We start from the raw sequence: 17512 nt of genomic DNA, 5'->3' as shown, positions 1-17512 counted from the left end.
ATACGGTGCGAAAGAAGTTCAGCGTACATACGGTGCATACATATAACCCTTCTATGCATTTATGTACGGGTTATCTGTGGACAATTATTCTTAGACGAAAAAAAATCAACGCCGCTGGAATGTATTCTGTATCGTTTACAACGTTTTCCCTTCGCGACCCACTCCCACCCCACCTCGTGTGTAGACCCGTCACGATTGTCACATTCAAGACCAATGAGGGCCACGACCTCCTTACTGCAGACTTGTTTAGTCAAATCTAGGCCGCTGTACCTTGCTCCGCTTGTTGCCACAGCTGCCGGGTCTGTACTACGCGTGAGCGCTGAACGTTCCCGTATGCAGCGAATGCAGCGTTCACAGTGTGTACAGCCTGTGCATGCAGCGAGTGCAGCGAGTGCAGCATATGCAGCGTCTGCAGTATTCGCAGTGTGCATATCATGTGTAGCGTGTGACACGTTCACAGTGAGTATAGCGTGTGAAGCGTTCACAGTGAGTGTAGCGTGTGAAGCGTTCACAGTGAGTGTAGCGTGTGAAGCGTTCGCAGTGAGAGTAGCGTGTGAAGCGTTCACAGTGAGTGTAGGGTGTGAAGAGTTCGCAGTGAGTGTAGCGTGTGAAGCGTTCACAGTGAGTGTAGCGTGTGAAGCGTTTACAGTGAGTGTAGCGTGTGAAGCATTCACAGTGTGAGTAGCGTGTGAAGCGTTCACAGTGAGTGTAGCGTGTGAAGCGTTCACAGTGAGTGTAGCGTGTGAAGCGTTAACAGTGAGTGTAGCTTGTGAAGCGTTCACAGTGAGTGTAGCTTGTGAAGCGTTTACAGTGAGTGTAGCGTGTGAAGCATTCACAGTGTGAGTAGCGTGTGAAGCGTTCACAGTGAGTGTAGCGTGTGAAGCGTTCGCAGTGTGTGTAGCGTGTGAAGCGTTCGCAGTGAGTGTAGCGTGTGAAGTGTTCACAGTGAGTGTAGCGTGTGAAGCATTCACAGTGAGTGTAGCTTGTGAAGCGTTCACAGTGAGTGTAGCGTGTGAAGCGTTCACAGTGAGTGTAGCTTGTGAAGCGTTCACAGTGAGTGTAGCTTGTGAAGCGTTCACAGTGAGTGTAGCGTGTGAAGCGTTCACAGTGAGTGTAGCGTGTGAAGCGTTCACAGTGTGTGTAGCGTGTGAAGCGTTCACAGTGAGTGTAGCGTGTGAAGTGTTCACAGTGAGTGTAGCGTGTGAAGCGTTCACAGTGAGTGTAGCGTGTGAAGCATTCACAGTGAGTGTAGCGTGTGAAGTGTTCACAGTGAGTGTAGGGTGTGAAGCGTTCACAGTGTGAGTAGCGTGTGAAGCGTTCACAGTGAGTATAGGGTGTGAAGCGTTCACAGTGAGTGTAGGGTGTGAAGCGTTCACAGTGAGTGTAGGGTGTGAAGCGTTCACAGTGAGAGTAGCGTGTGAAGCGTTCACAGTGAGTGTAGGGTGTGAAGAGTTCGCAGTGAGTGTAGCGTGTGAAGCGTTCACAGTGAGTGTAGCGTGTGAAGCGTTTACAGTGAGTGTAGCGTGTGAAGCATTCACAGTGTGAGTAGCGTGTGAAGCGTTCACAGTGAGTGTAGCGTGTGAAGCGTTCACAGTGAGTGTAGCGTGTGAAGCGTTAACAGTGAGTGTAGCTTGTGAAGCGTTCACAGTGAGTGTAACGTGTGAAGCGTTTACAGTGAGTGTAGCGTGTGAAGCATTCACAGTGTGAGTAGCGTGTGAAGCGTTCACAGTGAGTGTAGCGTGTGAAGCGTTCGCAGTGTGTGTAGCGTGTGAAGCGTTCGCAGTGAGTGTAGCGTGTGAAGTGTTCACAGTGAGTGTAGCGTGTGAAGCATTCACAGTGAGTGTAGCTTGTGAAGCGTTCACAGTGAGTGTAGCGTGTGAAGCGTTCACAGTGAGTGTAGCTTGTGAAGCGTTCACAGTGAGTGTAGCTTGTGAAGCGTTCACAGTGAGTGTAGCGTGTGAAGCGTTCACAGTGAGTGTAGCGTGTGAAGCGTTCACAGTGTGTGTAGCGTGTGAAGCGTTCACAGTGAGTGTAGCGTGTGAAGTGTTCACAGTGAGTGTAGCGTGTGAAGCGTTCACAGTGAGTGTAGCGTGTGAAGCATTCACAGTGAGTGTAGCGTGTGACGCGTTCACAGTGTGTGTAGCATGTGAAGCATTCACAGTGAGTGTAGCGTGTGAAGCGTTCACAGTGAGTGTAGCGTGTGAAGCGTTCACAGTGTGTGTAGCATGTGAAGCATTCACAGTTAGTGTAGCGTGTGAAGCGTTCACAGTTAGTGTAGCGTGTGAAGCGTTCGCAGTGAGTGTAGCGGGTGAAGCGTTAACAGTGAGTGTAGCGTGTGAAGCGTTAACAGTGAGTGTAGCGTGTGAAGCGTTCACAGTTAGTGTAGTGTGTGAAGCGTTTACAGTGAGTGTAGCTTGTGAAGCGTTCACAGTGAGTGTAGCGTGTGAAGCGTTCACAGTGAGTGTAGCGTGTGAAGCGTTCACAGTGAGTGTAGCGTGTGAAGTGTTCACAGTGTGTGTAGCGTGTGAAGCGTTCACAGTGAGTGTAGCGTGTGAAGCGTTCACAGTGAGTAGCGTGTTAAGCGTTCACAGTGCGTGTAGCGTGTGAAGTGTTCACAGTGAGTAGCGTGTGAAGCGTTCACAGTGAGTGTAGGGTGTGAAGCGTTCACAGTGAGTGTAGCATGTGCAGGGTGTGTAGCGAGTGCAGCTAGCGCAGATCCCCCACTGGTTAGCGCGGTGTCACGCTCGTCACTCGCGACCCTGTGCTCTCTCGCCGCTCCATTACTTGTCCTATTTATGTAACATTTTCAATCGGAGTGAGCAATTGAAGCCACTGCAAAGAGTGTAATTAATTTCCCTCTGAATTCCGAGGGACCCATCATATCTTGCATCCGAGCGGAGTGACGGCTGCGTTATACGGAACGTTGGCTGTCGCCCTCCTCCCCCTCCTTCTCCCTGGGCTTGATTGCTTCATTTCTCATTTGAGGTGCAAATTGCTGCGTCCTCTCTTTAATCACTGGGATTGTGCTCTCTGTCTCCTCCCAGGTCCCCAATCGCCCCAAGCACTACGGCCGAGAGTGAGTTCCCATTCGCCTTTCACCCGCACAGGAGCCATGGTGGCGAGATGTTAACTACCTCGCCGGGTATACAGGAGGTTGCGAGTTCGATCCCGACCCTGAGATGCCCTCCGTATAATTGAAGTTTGCGTGTCTCCACATTTAGAATCAACATGCGTTCAGGGTATTTGGCTGCAATACATTTATACGTGATGAGCCGCTAATGTGAGCTATCATTTTTTGAACAGGTCGCTTCTGAAAAAGAGCTATACAGCTCAGTGGGCCTTGCCTGGAAAAAAAATAGTTTTTGTTTAACGCTCTGCTAATCAGATTGCGGATTAACGTACTTGTTCCTTTTATGCGTAGCCTGGCCTCATTATCAGTTGCTCCTCACTCGTCGACAGTTGGTGACTCATCGCCCACATGACTGCAGACACGTCGGCGGGCAAGGCAATTACTTTAAGAAAAATAAAAACAGGCGACCCATTCTGCACGCTCACCCCCATGCCACATAGGTAAGCAATTAACTAACTTAAAAACTAACTTAAACTAACTAACTTAAAAAAATACTTACACCAGGTAAGGCCCACTGAGCTATATAGCTCTTTTTCAGAAGCGGCCTAGGCACAAATGAGAGCCCAATGAAGTGGCTTATCACGTGGGAATTTATAGCAGCTGAATACTCTAAACGCACATTCGAAATGTGGAGGGGAAAACCGGAGAACCCGGAGAAAAATTAACACGACCACGGAGTGAGAGAGAACATGCAAACACCAAATATACAGCAGCAGGCGTCAGCGTCAGGATCGAACCCACGACCTCCTGTATACCAGGCGAGGCCGTTAACATCAAATACATTTAAATGCCCTAATTTTGCACACGCGTTGGATAACCTTTCCCAGATAATTGAGAGTTATAAACACCACCGCTGGACTTTTCCAGCCGTGGAACCGACGTCGAGGGTGTAGCTCTATCGCTGTGGCACCCTGCACAGCGCCCTGCACAGCGGGTGTGACATCAGGGCCCGGTGTGCGTTTCGCAGCGTGGACCTGTCAGTGTAAACCTCTGGAGGCTCCCACGGCCGTACACTTTTATCACATGAAAGCGCGCGTGTTTCTATCATCGTTAATAATTAAATTGTGCGGTTCGCTGTCGAGAAAACCCGCGGTTCGGTGATGAAAGGCGCAGGCGAGCGGCGGGACGTGGATGGAGCAGACTTCTAGTTCGAGTTGGGAAAAAAAGGATTCCCGATGATGGACTTTTTAAAGCGCTGCCATGGACTTCTACAGAGCCCCGGAGGCGTTTTTTTTTCTTTTCTGGCATTGGCTTCCATAAAAGACAGAGAGCTTGAGCCGCAGGCCAGGGGCTCACGAGGCCTACCGGGTCAGAGCCGTAGGCTGCATGAGGGCCACGCGGTCGCTTGGGACCGGCCCATCGGTGGCACCAGAAGATGGTTGTGGTTTTGAACGTCTGCACCGTGGAGAGCCCCATGTGGACATAGATGGGCGTGGAACTATTCAACTCCCCCCCCCTCCCCCCCCCCATGGCACCTTTCGATGGATTGTCACGAGTCGTCGTCAACATTCAACAATTAATTCCCCTCGTTTGTACTCTTTCAGTTGTGGTGTCCGTTTTGTATGTTTGGTCTCATTTGTTCCGTGCCATTACGGAATTTTTTAACGGGAATATAATGTCACATAAATGTAGTCTCGCACGTGCAAAGCGTCGCACGCACAAACGTCTTTTAAACAGATTGTTGCGTCGTGGAATCCTTCCGGGCACGGATAAGGTATAAACAACAAGCCACAGATAAGGTATAAACAACAAGCCACAGATAAGGTATAAACAACAAGCCAAGCGGGGAACAGGATAAAAGGTAGCACGTCGCCATCGGCAGCACAGCGTGGAGTTCAGAGAGCATCGCACGAGGCCTGGAAATGCATTTAAAATGTTATTGATTTAACGGTTCAAACAGCTTCGCTGCATCTGCATAAAATCCGTCTCCATTGCAGCGGGGCCGTTGTCTCGCCCGATGTTGTGCAAAATGCATCGCCATTGGTTGTATGCTCCACCGAAGCAAGCAGAACCAAAATAATGGCTTCATCTGAGGAATCTGACCCTTGGCTCTCTGAGAGACAGGGGTCATTTTCTCAAGACAAAATGCGCGACGTTTATACGAGTGTAGTAAAAAAAACTGTAACGAAATTGTCATGTCGTTTATTTTCTCTCTCTCTCTATCGATCGCTGTCCCCTGCATGTGTAATCTGGGTGCCTGCACTGCTTGCCTCGCCCAAGGTTCCACGGGATGATCTCGCGAGAAGACACGGACAAGCTCCTCGGAGGGCTCGAGGGGAGCTACCTGATCCGGGAGAGCCAGCGTCAGCCGGGCACCTACACGCTGGCGCTGCGGTGAGAGGCTCGCGCCCCATCTCTACCCCTCCCCCCCACCCCACCCCCCCCAACACCCCCCCCCCCCCCCACTTAAAACTAAACTGGTGGTAAAAACCGGGGGACCCGGAGAAAAAAATCCACACGACCACGGGGAGAACACGCAAACTCCAAATATACAACAGGCGTCAGGGTCGGGATCGATCACACGACCTCCTGTGTACCAGGCGAGGTGGTTAACATCTCCTAGCCACCGCGGCACCCCTGTTTTGTATGCATGCACGGTATATTCCGGTTAAATCTGAAATTTTAATACCTTGACAGAGTGTCTTATGAGACCCCCGAGGAAGTATTTCTATCATATTTACAAGAGTCACAGCCCTGTCCTGGGAGTAATGTAGTCCACGTTGTAATCTTGTTAGATCTCGGAGATTGATGCTTTGCATGGCATTTAATTATGGTAATTGACAGTGGGAGCAAGTCTAAATCATTGTGTGTTGTTCACACGTGTCACTGCAACAGAAGACCCGGTATGAGTGTGCGTGTGTATGCGGTAGTGTAGCGGTTAGCGTGCTGCGCTACGAACCCGGCGACACGGGTTCGATTCCCGCTCACGGCGAACACCAGTGACGATTATCTGAACCGGTCCTGGGCCTCCCCTAGGTCGATTCAGTCTCCAATGAGTATCTGGTGCGGTGTCTAAACATCGCCGCTAGGGAGACAAAGGCGGCCGGGCGTGGTGTTGGCCACCCACCCCCTCATGTGCCGTGCCGGCCTTTATAGGTGCTCGCTAACAGCACTTGCCCGTACAGTCTGTTAAGGCTATGCGGGGGATCTTTGTGTCTTTGTTTTTGAATGTTTGTTTGGAGTGTGCGTATTTCCCGACCATGGTGAACATTGGTTGCTCGTGACGTCTGGACCAGTCCTGGGCCTCCCCTGGGTTGACTCAGCCTCAAGTGATTATCTGCTTTTACGTGTGAAACATTAGCACTTGGGATACAAAGGTGGCCGGGAATCATGCTCGCCCCACTTCCCCCTCGCGCGCCGCGGTGCTGCGCTTAATAGGTGTTCGCGAACATCACTTCCTCCAGCAGCCTGCGTAAGCTATCAAGGGACCTTTAACTTTGTGTCTGCGTCTTTGTCTCCATGTGTATGCGTTTGATTGTTTGTGTGTGCTTGCTCGCTTACAGTACTTTCCCCGAAAGTCTTGGTACGACTCTGGGGGGAGTGGGATCTTTGTCTCCGTGTGCACGTGTGAGGAGCGGTGGTGCAGCGGTTAGCTCGCTGCGCTACGAACCCGGCGACGCGAGTTTGATTCCCGCTCGTGGCCAACACCGGTGACTGTTATCTCGAACCGGTCCTGGGACTTCCCCAGGTCGACTCAGCCTCAAATGAGTACCTGGTGCGGTGTGTGAAAATCATCACCACCGGGGAGACAAAGGCGGCCGGGCGGGGTGCCGGCCACCCACTCTCTCGTGTGCCATGCCGACCTTCATAGGTGCTCGCTAAAGCACTTGACCCAACAGTCTGTTACAGGCTATACGGGAGATCTTTATCTTTGTGTGTAGATTAACTCTGCCTCAAATGAGTACCTGGTGCGGTGTGTAAACAACGCCACCGGGAAGACAAAGGCGGTCGGGCGTGGTGCTGGCCACCCACCTCCTCTTGCACTGCCTCCACAAGTGCTCACTAACTGCACTCGTCCCAAAAGTCTATGAATGAGGGGTTATCTTCGTCTTTGTATGTGCTAAAGGCCGCCATCATTTGCACTCTTCATTCTCTCAACAATGAATTCGGTTCTCCTGTCGACCGAAGCTCGTGCAGTGCGTCCATGTGCCCAGCACCCAACGAGAAACAGGAAGCCAGACGGATGTACGGGTGAGTCCCGATTCATAGCCCAGCGCTGCTAATGGCAAACGATCACTCGCTGCAATTACGTTTATTTTGTAGCACGCCCGCCAATGAAACAGTTCGAAAAAAAGAATACTTTTTACCAAGTTGTTATAGCTGCCTCACTCCGTAGATCCGAGGAACGCTTTTAACGTGTTAAAGAAAGCATGCATTTGTTCATGCATGGTTCTTGCAAATGAGAGTTCAACACAAAGTTGTATTTACCAATGGCTTCTCTCCCCATCAGCCCCATCAGATTGTGCCGTGCTCCGTTCTGGTCAGAGGACAAGTGAAAGGCGTGCCCAGAATCCTGCTATGTCCAGCTCTTGCCGAAGTTTTGCCCTGCCTGTGAGTGGAGAGGTGTAACCTTGGAATTAAACCAAGAGCCGGAAAGAGGAATGCACGGATAAGAGAACGTACGCAAGTTAAAGGCCTCATGGGACCTCCTTTGCCAGTGCCAAAATATGAGTATAGGTTTTCCCCCTATTTTCTGGCAACAAAACAGCTGTGTTAAGATGTTAAAACACCAAACTGAAACCTTTTACAAGGAATCATGTCTGCATTAGCCACAATACTTGTGCTCAGAATGCAAACAAAAAACATACTCTGATCATATATGCATTGTCTTTGAAACTGATTGATCCACACCAGAGATAGCTTGCTTTGGAGCCTCGTCTCAAAAGGTGTTAGACCAGAGGACGACGATGATGATGATGATGGGTAAAACCCCATGCGCGGCCGAGGGGAGTTTCTCGCAGTGCCAAACCCTTCCCTGTCAACCAGGTGCCTCCCGCATATAGAAGTCACGTGACGGGCAATCGCAGATAAACACGTGCGTTCACGCTCTTAAATTAATTAATGAATAAGTGAGGGGGACCACTGCGCGTGCCGCGTGCCCGGGATGCAGGGGCTTGAATGGAATGGCAAGAACAGGCAGACGTACAATTTCCAGCTTAACGGACCCCTTAATCTGCAGAGCAGCTCTCATCTACAGCGAAGACTTGGACCGGGACCAAAAATCCTCTTTAGTGGTATTAAGTATTAACGGCAAGGAGCACAGACACTTGCCAGCCGAGTCTGAGAATAGCCGGCCTCTCTCCCGCATTACGCTTCGTGTCATCGTCAAGATTTGCAGTCCAAAAGGGCCATGATAAGTGCAAGTCCTTTATTGTTGTTGCGTATCTGCATGAAAGCCTCTTTAAAACCCAATTGTTGGACAATCTTGAGCTCTTATTGCATCTGTTATCACGGATTTCCTGATAAGAGTACGGATGTTGCCGGGGTCCCACAATCTGCGGCGTGTCGTTTTTCCCATCATGCGCTGGCCGTGTATTTGATTATTTTCCCGGCTGTTGATGCATCTTTGTCTCGAGCTGCTCTCACGCCTCTCCCAAGGGTCCTCGGCCAAGACGCCGGTGGCATCTCCGTTGTTCTTAATAACGACGAGAGGCAACTGTACTGCTCACAGAGGCAATAGGGTCTGGATTCATATCGGCGGCCACGTCTCAAGATGCTGTGCAGAAACAGTGAGCGCGTGTGTTTATGTTGTACGTAGACGGAGTCGGTCATCGGTAGTGGGGGGGGGGGAAGGAAAATCTTGAGCCTTGACTTAAACAGGGACAGGGAATTCCTGATTGTGGGAGCAGCAGAGGGGAATTAGCGACCTGCAGTTGTGCCCAGATCCAGTCGTGTTTTTTTTTCCGCCCGCAGAAGGCCTTGGTTGCCGGAGTGCCTGTAACGGTATCGGCAAGCTTGCAACGCAGTCTGTAACGGTATCGGCAAGCTTGCAACGCAGTCTGTAACGGTATCGGCAAGCTTGCAACGCAGTCTGCGCGCGAGCGACAGTGACTCGCACTCAAGCAACCGCATCTGAAGTTTTGTTCAAGCGTGAAACGCGTGCGTGGGATACAAGTCAGATTCATAAACTGCTGTTGGCGCTGTTCTCCGAAGCCTCGGTGCTGCGACGGCCTCGACTGCGCTCTCTGCTGTTGTTCTGCACGATGCAGTCGTGCTTGGGTTAGTGCTGAGGATTCGACTACGTGCGCTGGGTGCAACGGCCTCTTAAGCTGAGGCCACGGCCGAGTGCGAGCACCCAGGACTGAGGCGTGAGCAGACGCGTGCTTATAGTTTGTGTACAGAATGCGTACAGTTTATATACACAACGCATATACGGTAATGCGCCCTAATGGCCCGTGACAGGCGACACTGTGCATTTAAATTGCTGTTCCTGTACTCGCCGTCCAAGGGCAAAATTCAGTTGCCTGAGCTGAAGGCGTGAAATTGATCGGATGTTTCTGACTGATGACGGCATGTGCAATTATGCGCGGACCCACACAGTTGAACAGTTGTGTTCGCAATGGGACTTGGCCCTTGTGGAAAATGACCCCCCCCCCCCGCTCTTTTGGATGGCGACGGGGAACAGCGGCCGTGCGCGTGGAGCCCCTCGCCACCGCCGGGTGGTTGACGCTCTCTCGCCGCTCGTTGCAGAGGCTCGCCCTGGTTTATGAACTTTGAACTTCTTTCACACCGTACGTAGCCAATCTTGGTAATCTAAAGAAACTAGTTTTCAATCTAGATGATTCAAAAGTGGATAGATCCCAGTGGCTTCCTAATATCGGAAGAAAGAGCGTTCCAGAGGACTGCCGAAATGCATCTGAAAGCACAAGATGCGTTGACCGTCTGTTTTTTGATGGCTTGCCAAAAGCTGCTGCGAGGATGACTGGAGTTGTTTCACGTGATGAAATTGATGAAAAACAGTTATTTTGCTGTGCCTTTTTTACACCTGATGAAGGAAGCTTGTGTTGCCTCCGAAACGTCGTGATTTGATTCTTTTTAATTTAAATGTTATTTATTTATTATTATTATTTTACCTATGTGACTTTACCTAAAGAACCAAAGAGTATTTCACGTGATGGTTTATGCTCCGTGACAAGATCATGGGTTCGATCCGGACTCTTATAGCTGTATATTTGGAGTTTGCATGTCTCTCTCCCGGCGATCACGTTTATTTTTCGCATGTTGATTGTAAATTCTCCACATTTAAAATCAACATGCGTCTAGGGTATTTGTCTGCTATAAATTTCCACGGCGATGAGACACTTTGTCGAGCGATCATCTGTGGCCAGGTCGCATGTGAAATAGAGCTATGTAGCTCAGTGGTCCTTACCTGGTAAAACAAAAACAGTAAAAGTAAAAATAGTATGTGTGGTGAGTTTTCTCACGGGGAGAACACGCAAACTCCAAATATACAGCAGCCGTCGGGGTCGGGATCGAACCCACGACCTCCTGTGCGCAAGGCGGTGATGCTCAAAGCTGCGCGACAGATAGATCCAAGTCGTATCCGTTGCTGCCCTGCCATCTTGTAGTGACCTCACAGCTCGTGGCTACAACCCTTGGTCCTCTATCCAAGGCAGTCATCCATCCAAGTACAAACTAACCCCGCTTGACTTGCACGACCTGATAAAGTCAGGTGCATTCGTGGCCCCGTGGCCAAAATGCTGGCAGCCGCTGAGACGAAATCGGGTTTTGTCCACTGTGCTCCGTTGTCTTTCGCCATCCGCGCGGTGCGCGGGGCCCCCGGGGATCGCATCGCGCGGGGGGGGGGGGGGGCGTTTTCTGTTTTCTTGTTGCGCGCCCAACACCGACCGCTCACGCGCCGCGGGCGCGGTCCGCGAGACGCCGCAGAGCGATTTCGTGGCTTTGTAAGGGGACCGGCTCGAGGGCCAGGCGAATGGGGGGGGTTATTGAGAAGGGTAGCAGCGTGGGAATGTTTCATCCCAGGCGGAGGGGGGGGAAGGTGGAAGGCCTCAGCACCTGGTAAATACGCTCGAGCTGCTTCATTTCCACCCCCATTGCTTTCGGCAGCTTGGCTGGGCACGAGATCGATATCTGCCCTCGGTCGTTTTAACAAGCCACGATCCACGGGCGCTTTTGAAGACGCCTTGTGGAGATTAGGGCAGCCTTGTGCATAGTAGTGCGGCAGTATGGGTTGGGGGGGGGGGCAGGAGATGATACCTTTTGCCGTTTAATTCGAGGACCTGGCTTTTACGTGACCTTTTTTTTTGTGTGCCGGCGAGCGGATTTGTGGTCGCTCCGCAGATGGCGACGGGTCCGAGTGGGGGCGTACCTGCTAAGTGCTGGGAGTTTTTTATTGTATTGTATATATATTTGACCGCCATAGCACTCGGAGTGCCCGAGCTTTACGTCAAAGGGGTACGTGAGCTATTTTTAGTCTTGCCTGGCTCCCACGGGCTGGTTAGTGAGAAACCCAGTAGCGATATCATCGCTCTCCCTTGCTTGACACAGGTGTCACAGGAGATACGAGAGCGTGAGCAAAGGTTGCTGCTGCTGCTGCGCGTGTTTATTGCGTGCGGTGCTGAGACGAGTGTGGCGTTGATTGCACAATGGGGTGCTGCTGCTGCTGTTGCTGCTCCTGCTGATACTGCCGGTGATCAATGATGAGTCAGGTAGTGTTTTTTTTTTATACACTGAATATCATTGGCATCTCCAGTCCTATTCATCGCGACGCGGATTGGCCCCGCCCACTGATCACGGTGCCACAGAGAGGTGGGACGCGTCCACGGCTTCATCGCGAAGGAGCAGTTGAGAATTCTTCAACACGCTCAAAAAAAATCCCTCCGGTGTTCTTTGAGAGCTGCAGCAGAAAGGAGACATCCCAGAGATGTTCCAAGAGAGAGGGGGAATCCCACTGCTCGTCGACCGCTGCCCGAGAAGCCGCTGGCCGTCGCCGTCAAATGCCACTGAGCAAAGGCGCGGTGATGCGGCTCGCCGGGCTGGAAGCCGCGGTGACCCCACGAGCGGGTTGCGCTCGCACCCAGACCCCGCCGCCGCCCCCGCGTTTTGAACCGCAAGCCCGTTCGTTGCTTTGACGCGTTACAGCTTGGAATTGAACGGACTTAAAAAAAAAAAACTGAAAGCCGCCGCGTTTTCCGCTATTTAATCAAGACGGCACTTATACGAGCGGCAGCTTCTAACATTGCGCCTAATTTCACCGCGCATAAGCTGCACGGCGTGCTTTGATCACCGTGCCCGCCGAGTTTTCTGGCCAAGTGATGGAATGGCACAATGGGGCTCAACAATTGCCTCCACATGTGGCACAGCATCAGATTAACGTCATTTTTTTAAAACGGGGGGCGGGGGGGGGGAGGCGCAGGAGGTGGGTTTGAATGCTCGCTGCAATTGTGGGTTTCCTGAAACGGTAGCGTTGGGCAAGATCCGTGAGGCCCCTTCAACTGAAAATAGGAGTCAGAAGCTGTTGTTTACGTCTAGCCTGCGATTCCTTTCATGTGCAGACATTAGAGATGATTGCGTACGTTTAAATACAGGTACTTTTAAAATCACTGTGTTTCCTGTTGGCTTTCGTGATCCCAATTTCATGGCCGCCGAGAATGTTGGGCATATTTATTGTCACGAAATATGACGCCAAATTCTATTTTTATTTACTGATAATTCTCGTCGTAAAGGTTACCCAGTGTGAATTAAAACTTGAGTTTTGAGTTGTGTTGTTATCAGGGGGTCTATCAAAATTGAAATCCAGCCAAAGGGTTTCCCTGAACTGAGAGACAGAAACCATTGCTAAAGGGACACGGCTCGGCTGTCCGTCACCACGGGGAGAGCCGCTGTCCATCACCACTGAGCTTGCGCCAGGCCAAGTACACTGCTTAACTCTGTGTATGGGTGTTTGTGTGCATGTATGTATGTTGAACTTCTTTCACATCATGCGTGACCAACAGTGCTAAAGGGAAGTGCGGGGTGAAGGACCGCAAACTAAAACAAAAACTAAACCAGCTGAGCTGCTCAACTATCCGTTAAATTTGCGAGCGAGCAACGACCGCTACCATCGCTTTCATCGATCACCCCTGTGGGCGCCGCAGATTCGGGAACCAGACGCGCAACTTCCGCCTCTTCTACGACGGGAAGCACTTTGTGGGCGAGAAGCGCTTCGAGTCGATCCACGACCTGGTCACGGACGGCTTCATCACCCTCTACGTGGAGACCAAGGCGGCCGAGTACATCGCGCGCATGACCATCAACCCCATCTACGAGCACGTGGGCTACACCACCGCCGGCTCGGCGGGGCCCGCGGGAGGCGGTGGCGGCGGCGGCGGGAGCGGGAACTGGCGCGCGGCGCGCTCGGGCGCCGCTCGGGACGTCCGCGCCGTCACGCCGTCCGCGCCCGCGGACAACGATCTGAGCTCGCCCGGCGACAAGGTAACCACGGGGACGACTTGAAACTTTCGTGACTGCAGGAATTCTTATTCTCGGGTTCTTTCGGTAAAGTCACGTAGATGGACAATACAAATAAAATGATAAAATAAAAATAAAAAAAATTTAAATAATAAATTGAAGATAATTAAAGCAACCCCCCCCCCCCCCCACGACGTTTCGATCGCAACACAAGCGGCCTTCATCAGGCGAACTTTACCGAAAGAACCACGATTATCAGAATCAGAATATTTGTTTATACTGTTTGAGCTTTTATTGGCTATTTTTCACAGACGTCCAGTCAGGGGCGGGTAAGAGCGTTACAACAACAAACAATCCAAAAACACGACAGCAGTGCCAAGTACAGCAGAGGCAAATGCAAAGTGGCGGCGATGTCGCCGCAGACCTTTTGTGGGCCCGGTCTGGGTGCGCTGCTCAAACCGGCCGTTGGAAAGCGACCGAGCGGCCTCCGTACGCGGGAGATGCGCACGCGCGATGATTTGCCCTGTCGTGTCGTCACGACGGTTCGGGTGGGTCGCCAGTTTTGCGATGGACATGTGGTAACGCACCGAGGCTGGCAATCGCCCGCAATGTAATGCTCGCCACGACAAGGTGACACGCTCAAGGTAACGCACGCAATGTTTACAGAGGCGAAGGTAGCCTTTAACAGACTTAGGGCAAGTGCTGTTGGCGGGCACCTTTGAAGGCCGGCACAGTACACGAGGGGGTGGGTGGCCAGCACCACGCCCGACCACCTTTGTCTCCCCAGTGGCGATGTTTTTTTACACATCGCACTAGGTACTCATGTGATGCTGAGTCGACCTATGGGAGGCCCAGGGACGGGTTTAGATCATCGTCACTGGTGTTGGCCGTGAGTGGGAATCGAACTCGAGCGGCCGAGATCGGAGTGTGGCGTAGCGCTAACAGCCATGCCACCGCTCCCCACACTACACACACACGCGCGCGCGCGCCCGCACCGACGATGTAACGCACACATGCACACAAGGTCAAATGGCAACGTTCTTTGCGCACAGCCACGGCGCCATGCTTGGGCGCAGGAGATTTAACGGAGTGTTTACGCGCATCTGATGAATAATCCAAACAGAGCAATTACTCTGCGCTTTTTTTTTCCCACATCTTGATGTCTTAAACTTGAAAGTTGCGTGGGCTGCCTGTGTCACGTCCGGCACTGTAAACATAACCACGGGACCCCCTAAACAAACCCCAACGAGTCATCGTCCGGCTTCGCCGGCAGGAAGGGGAGCAGAGATTGGAGATATCCTATTTTTAAATCTACCACAGTTATCGCAACGTCAAACAATTATTGGCTCACCGCGGCAGTGACGACATTGAACATTGGCACGTGACGATGTGGCGGTGGTTAATTTTAGTGGTAATAACAATTTTTGATGTTATTTCATATTTTTAAATACCGATGTTTATGATTGAGCTGGCGAGGGATGGTGTTTTTGTTGCGTTGAGATTGGGTTAGGGTTGGGGTTTATATTGGGGTGAGGTTTGGGTGAGGGTCTGGTGTTGGCTTGGTTATGGTTTTGTTTGGGTTGCACTCGGGTTGGAGGTTTATGTTGGGTCATAAATGAGTATGGGTCAAATCAGCGATACTTGAACTTCTCACAGATGTCCTTGATTTACCAAAGCCTGCCGCAGCAGGATTTACTGCACCCGAATCCCATTCAAAGTTCCTCCTTTCATTCTTCCACATTCACTCCCCCTTACAAACATAAACAAAAGCCCTGACTGTATAATTCCCCATCACAGTTGGCCATTAATCACACCCCTGGTGTCTCCCCCTCCCCACCCCGCCTCTCCACCGCTCTCCATCCCGGCCGAGTCCAATTATTCCGCACAAATGGGCTGTGACGCACACGAGGCTCTGGTTTGCCCAGAGGGGGGCAAATGCCCCGTGAGGCACGGCAACTTGCAGGAGCACCTCCTCCTCAAGCTCAAATGAAGAGGTTTGGTAAAAAAATGACCTTTGTGAAACGAGGGGATGCAAGTGGTGTTTGTGGGTGCCATTAATTTCTGATTCATGGGGCTGCGCTAACAACGTATTGATGTTTGCTTTGCGCGTGCGTGTGCGCATGTATCTCGATAGCGCGGTCAGCGCGCTGCGGCCTTACGAACCCGGGTCACCTGAGTTCAATTCCTGCTCACGGACAACAACGGTGACGATTATTTGAACCGGTCCTGGGCCCCCTCCTAGGTCGACTCAGCCTCAAATGAGTCCCTTGTGCGGTGTTTAAACATCGGCACTGGAGAGACAAAGGCGGCCGGGCGTGGTGTTGGCCACCCACCCCCTCGTGTGGCGTGCCGGCCTTCATAGGTGCCCGCTAACAGCACTTGCCCCAACAGTTTGTTGAGGCTACACGGGGGATCTTTGTCTTTGTACCTCTTGTGTGGCGAGCCGCAGCGCTAGCGGTTGACACGTACGTTACAAAAGAAGATCAACATGCTTCAGAGAGGTTTTTTTTAGTTACATCGCGTAAATATGAATGTCGTTAAATCTGCAACCACCCGAAACATACAATTAGTGAGGTTTGTCACGTAAACAAAAAATGCCAATTAGTTGCTAGTTCAGCACACCGGTTGTGTTGGAGAGTAAACGTTTCATCGGTAATTGAATCTAGCGTTGTCAGGCATGCATACATATCTATCTATCTATTTGCAAGCGAATAATCCGGATTCCTATTCAACGTTATCACGTGCTTGAGGGATTGTTAAAATACATGCGTACAGTATTTAGATTTGTTAGGAACAAAAAAAATTGCCTGTTCGTCCGCAGGAGTCGCCGGATAGTGGAGCGTTGGACATCGTGAGCGTTGTCACGGCGGTCACGTGGCTCTGCTCTTTATTTTTTTCACGCTGGAATGCAGTCGAGGAGCAAATGTCGCAAAGCGATTACACTAAAAGCACAACTGTCCAAATCGGCTTCGGATGACTGCTGCGATCCCAGCGGCTGCGTAATTTGATCATGTCAGGGCATTGGTAAAATCCAACATTCAAATAGTGGGTCAGCAAAGTGCACGATCGCTTGGGGAGGGAGGTGGGGGCATGTGGCTGAGTGTGCGCCCACGCTCGCGCAGCTCTTGCAAAGACGAGCGCCCTCACACGCACAAGAATGGGCGGGTTATTAATCGGTTCACGTTACCTGCTACAGACACGTGGAGCAGCAGAACGTGGACATTGGCAAAGAAGCACGGGGAGGTGCATCCTTGGAATTGCACTGAGAGACAGAAAGAGAAACACGTGGATTAGGGACGGTATGCAAGTCGGAGACATCATCTGGATTGTGTTGAGAGACGTAAGTGGGCTTGGGCAGGACGCGTCGCTCGACGTCACTCGACGTGTCCTGGTGGAGACTAACAACGGGAGTTACGGCCAAAGGAGGCAACACGCCCCCGAGGAATTCGGAGCGATGACAATTGGCTCGTGTGCAGGTCGCTGGATGCATTGTGAGAGACGGCAACGGCTTGGCCTTCGTCCAGCGGCGGATGGGTTCCCGGCTGATGACGCGTTACCTCCGCATCGAGTCTGGCGCGCTGCAGTGCCGTGGGCGGCTGCGAGGCTGGCGTCTGCACACCGTTGCGTTCCTCGTAGTCCCTGGCGGATGCTCCGCTGGGATTGGGCTGTCTCTCAGACAGAAATAAGCATGACTTTGTTTCATCACCACAAGGTCGTTCATTAACTAATTCGACCCGCCGGGGGCAGAAATTCACTACGTGTGTCCGTAAGTAAAAGTTGCGCTATTTGAAATCATGCTGTCGTTTTACTTTGCACCACATCGAAATGTATGGTTTGTTGGGTCGCCCAAATTGGCTGGTGCCCTGGGCTGATGCAGTGGAAATTGTTCCATAGATGGGCTCGGGTGAAGCATAATTAAACATTTATCTCACGCCGTGATCCTGACGCAAGTGTCCCCTTGGGCACGGTTAC

At 51.6% G+C, this 17512-nt stretch overlaps 1 protein-coding gene across 3 annotated transcripts in view; it reads left to right on the top strand.

Annotated features, from left to right (window-relative positions):
• CHN1 (chimerin 1) overlaps positions 1-17512 on the top strand; it is an 87051-nt gene that overhangs the window by 49169 nt on the left and 20370 nt on the right. For 2 of the 3 annotated variants that reach the window (XM_032945667.2, XM_032945666.2), the window contains exons 4-6: positions 3045-3076; positions 5351-5464; positions 13228-13564. In XM_032945667.2, coding sequence (XP_032801558.2) covers positions 3045-3076; positions 5351-5464; positions 13228-13564 — 483 coding nt within the window. Of the gene's footprint in view, positions 1-3044; positions 3077-5350; positions 5465-6678; positions 7682-13227; positions 13565-17512 lie in introns of those variants that run through there. The other variant, XM_032945668.2, reaches the window with a different exon arrangement.

This window comes from Petromyzon marinus, chromosome 4 (assembly GCF_048934315.1).
Source record: "Petromyzon marinus isolate PM22_M1 ecotype Great Lakes invasive population chromosome 4, UKy_Petmar_22M1.pri1.0, whole genome shotgun sequence".
Classification (NCBI taxonomy): domain Eukaryota; kingdom Metazoa; phylum Chordata; class Hyperoartia; order Petromyzontiformes; family Petromyzontidae; genus Petromyzon; species Petromyzon marinus.
Note: the sequence above shows the minus strand (reverse complement) of the source record. Positions and strands in the feature narration are given on the sequence as shown.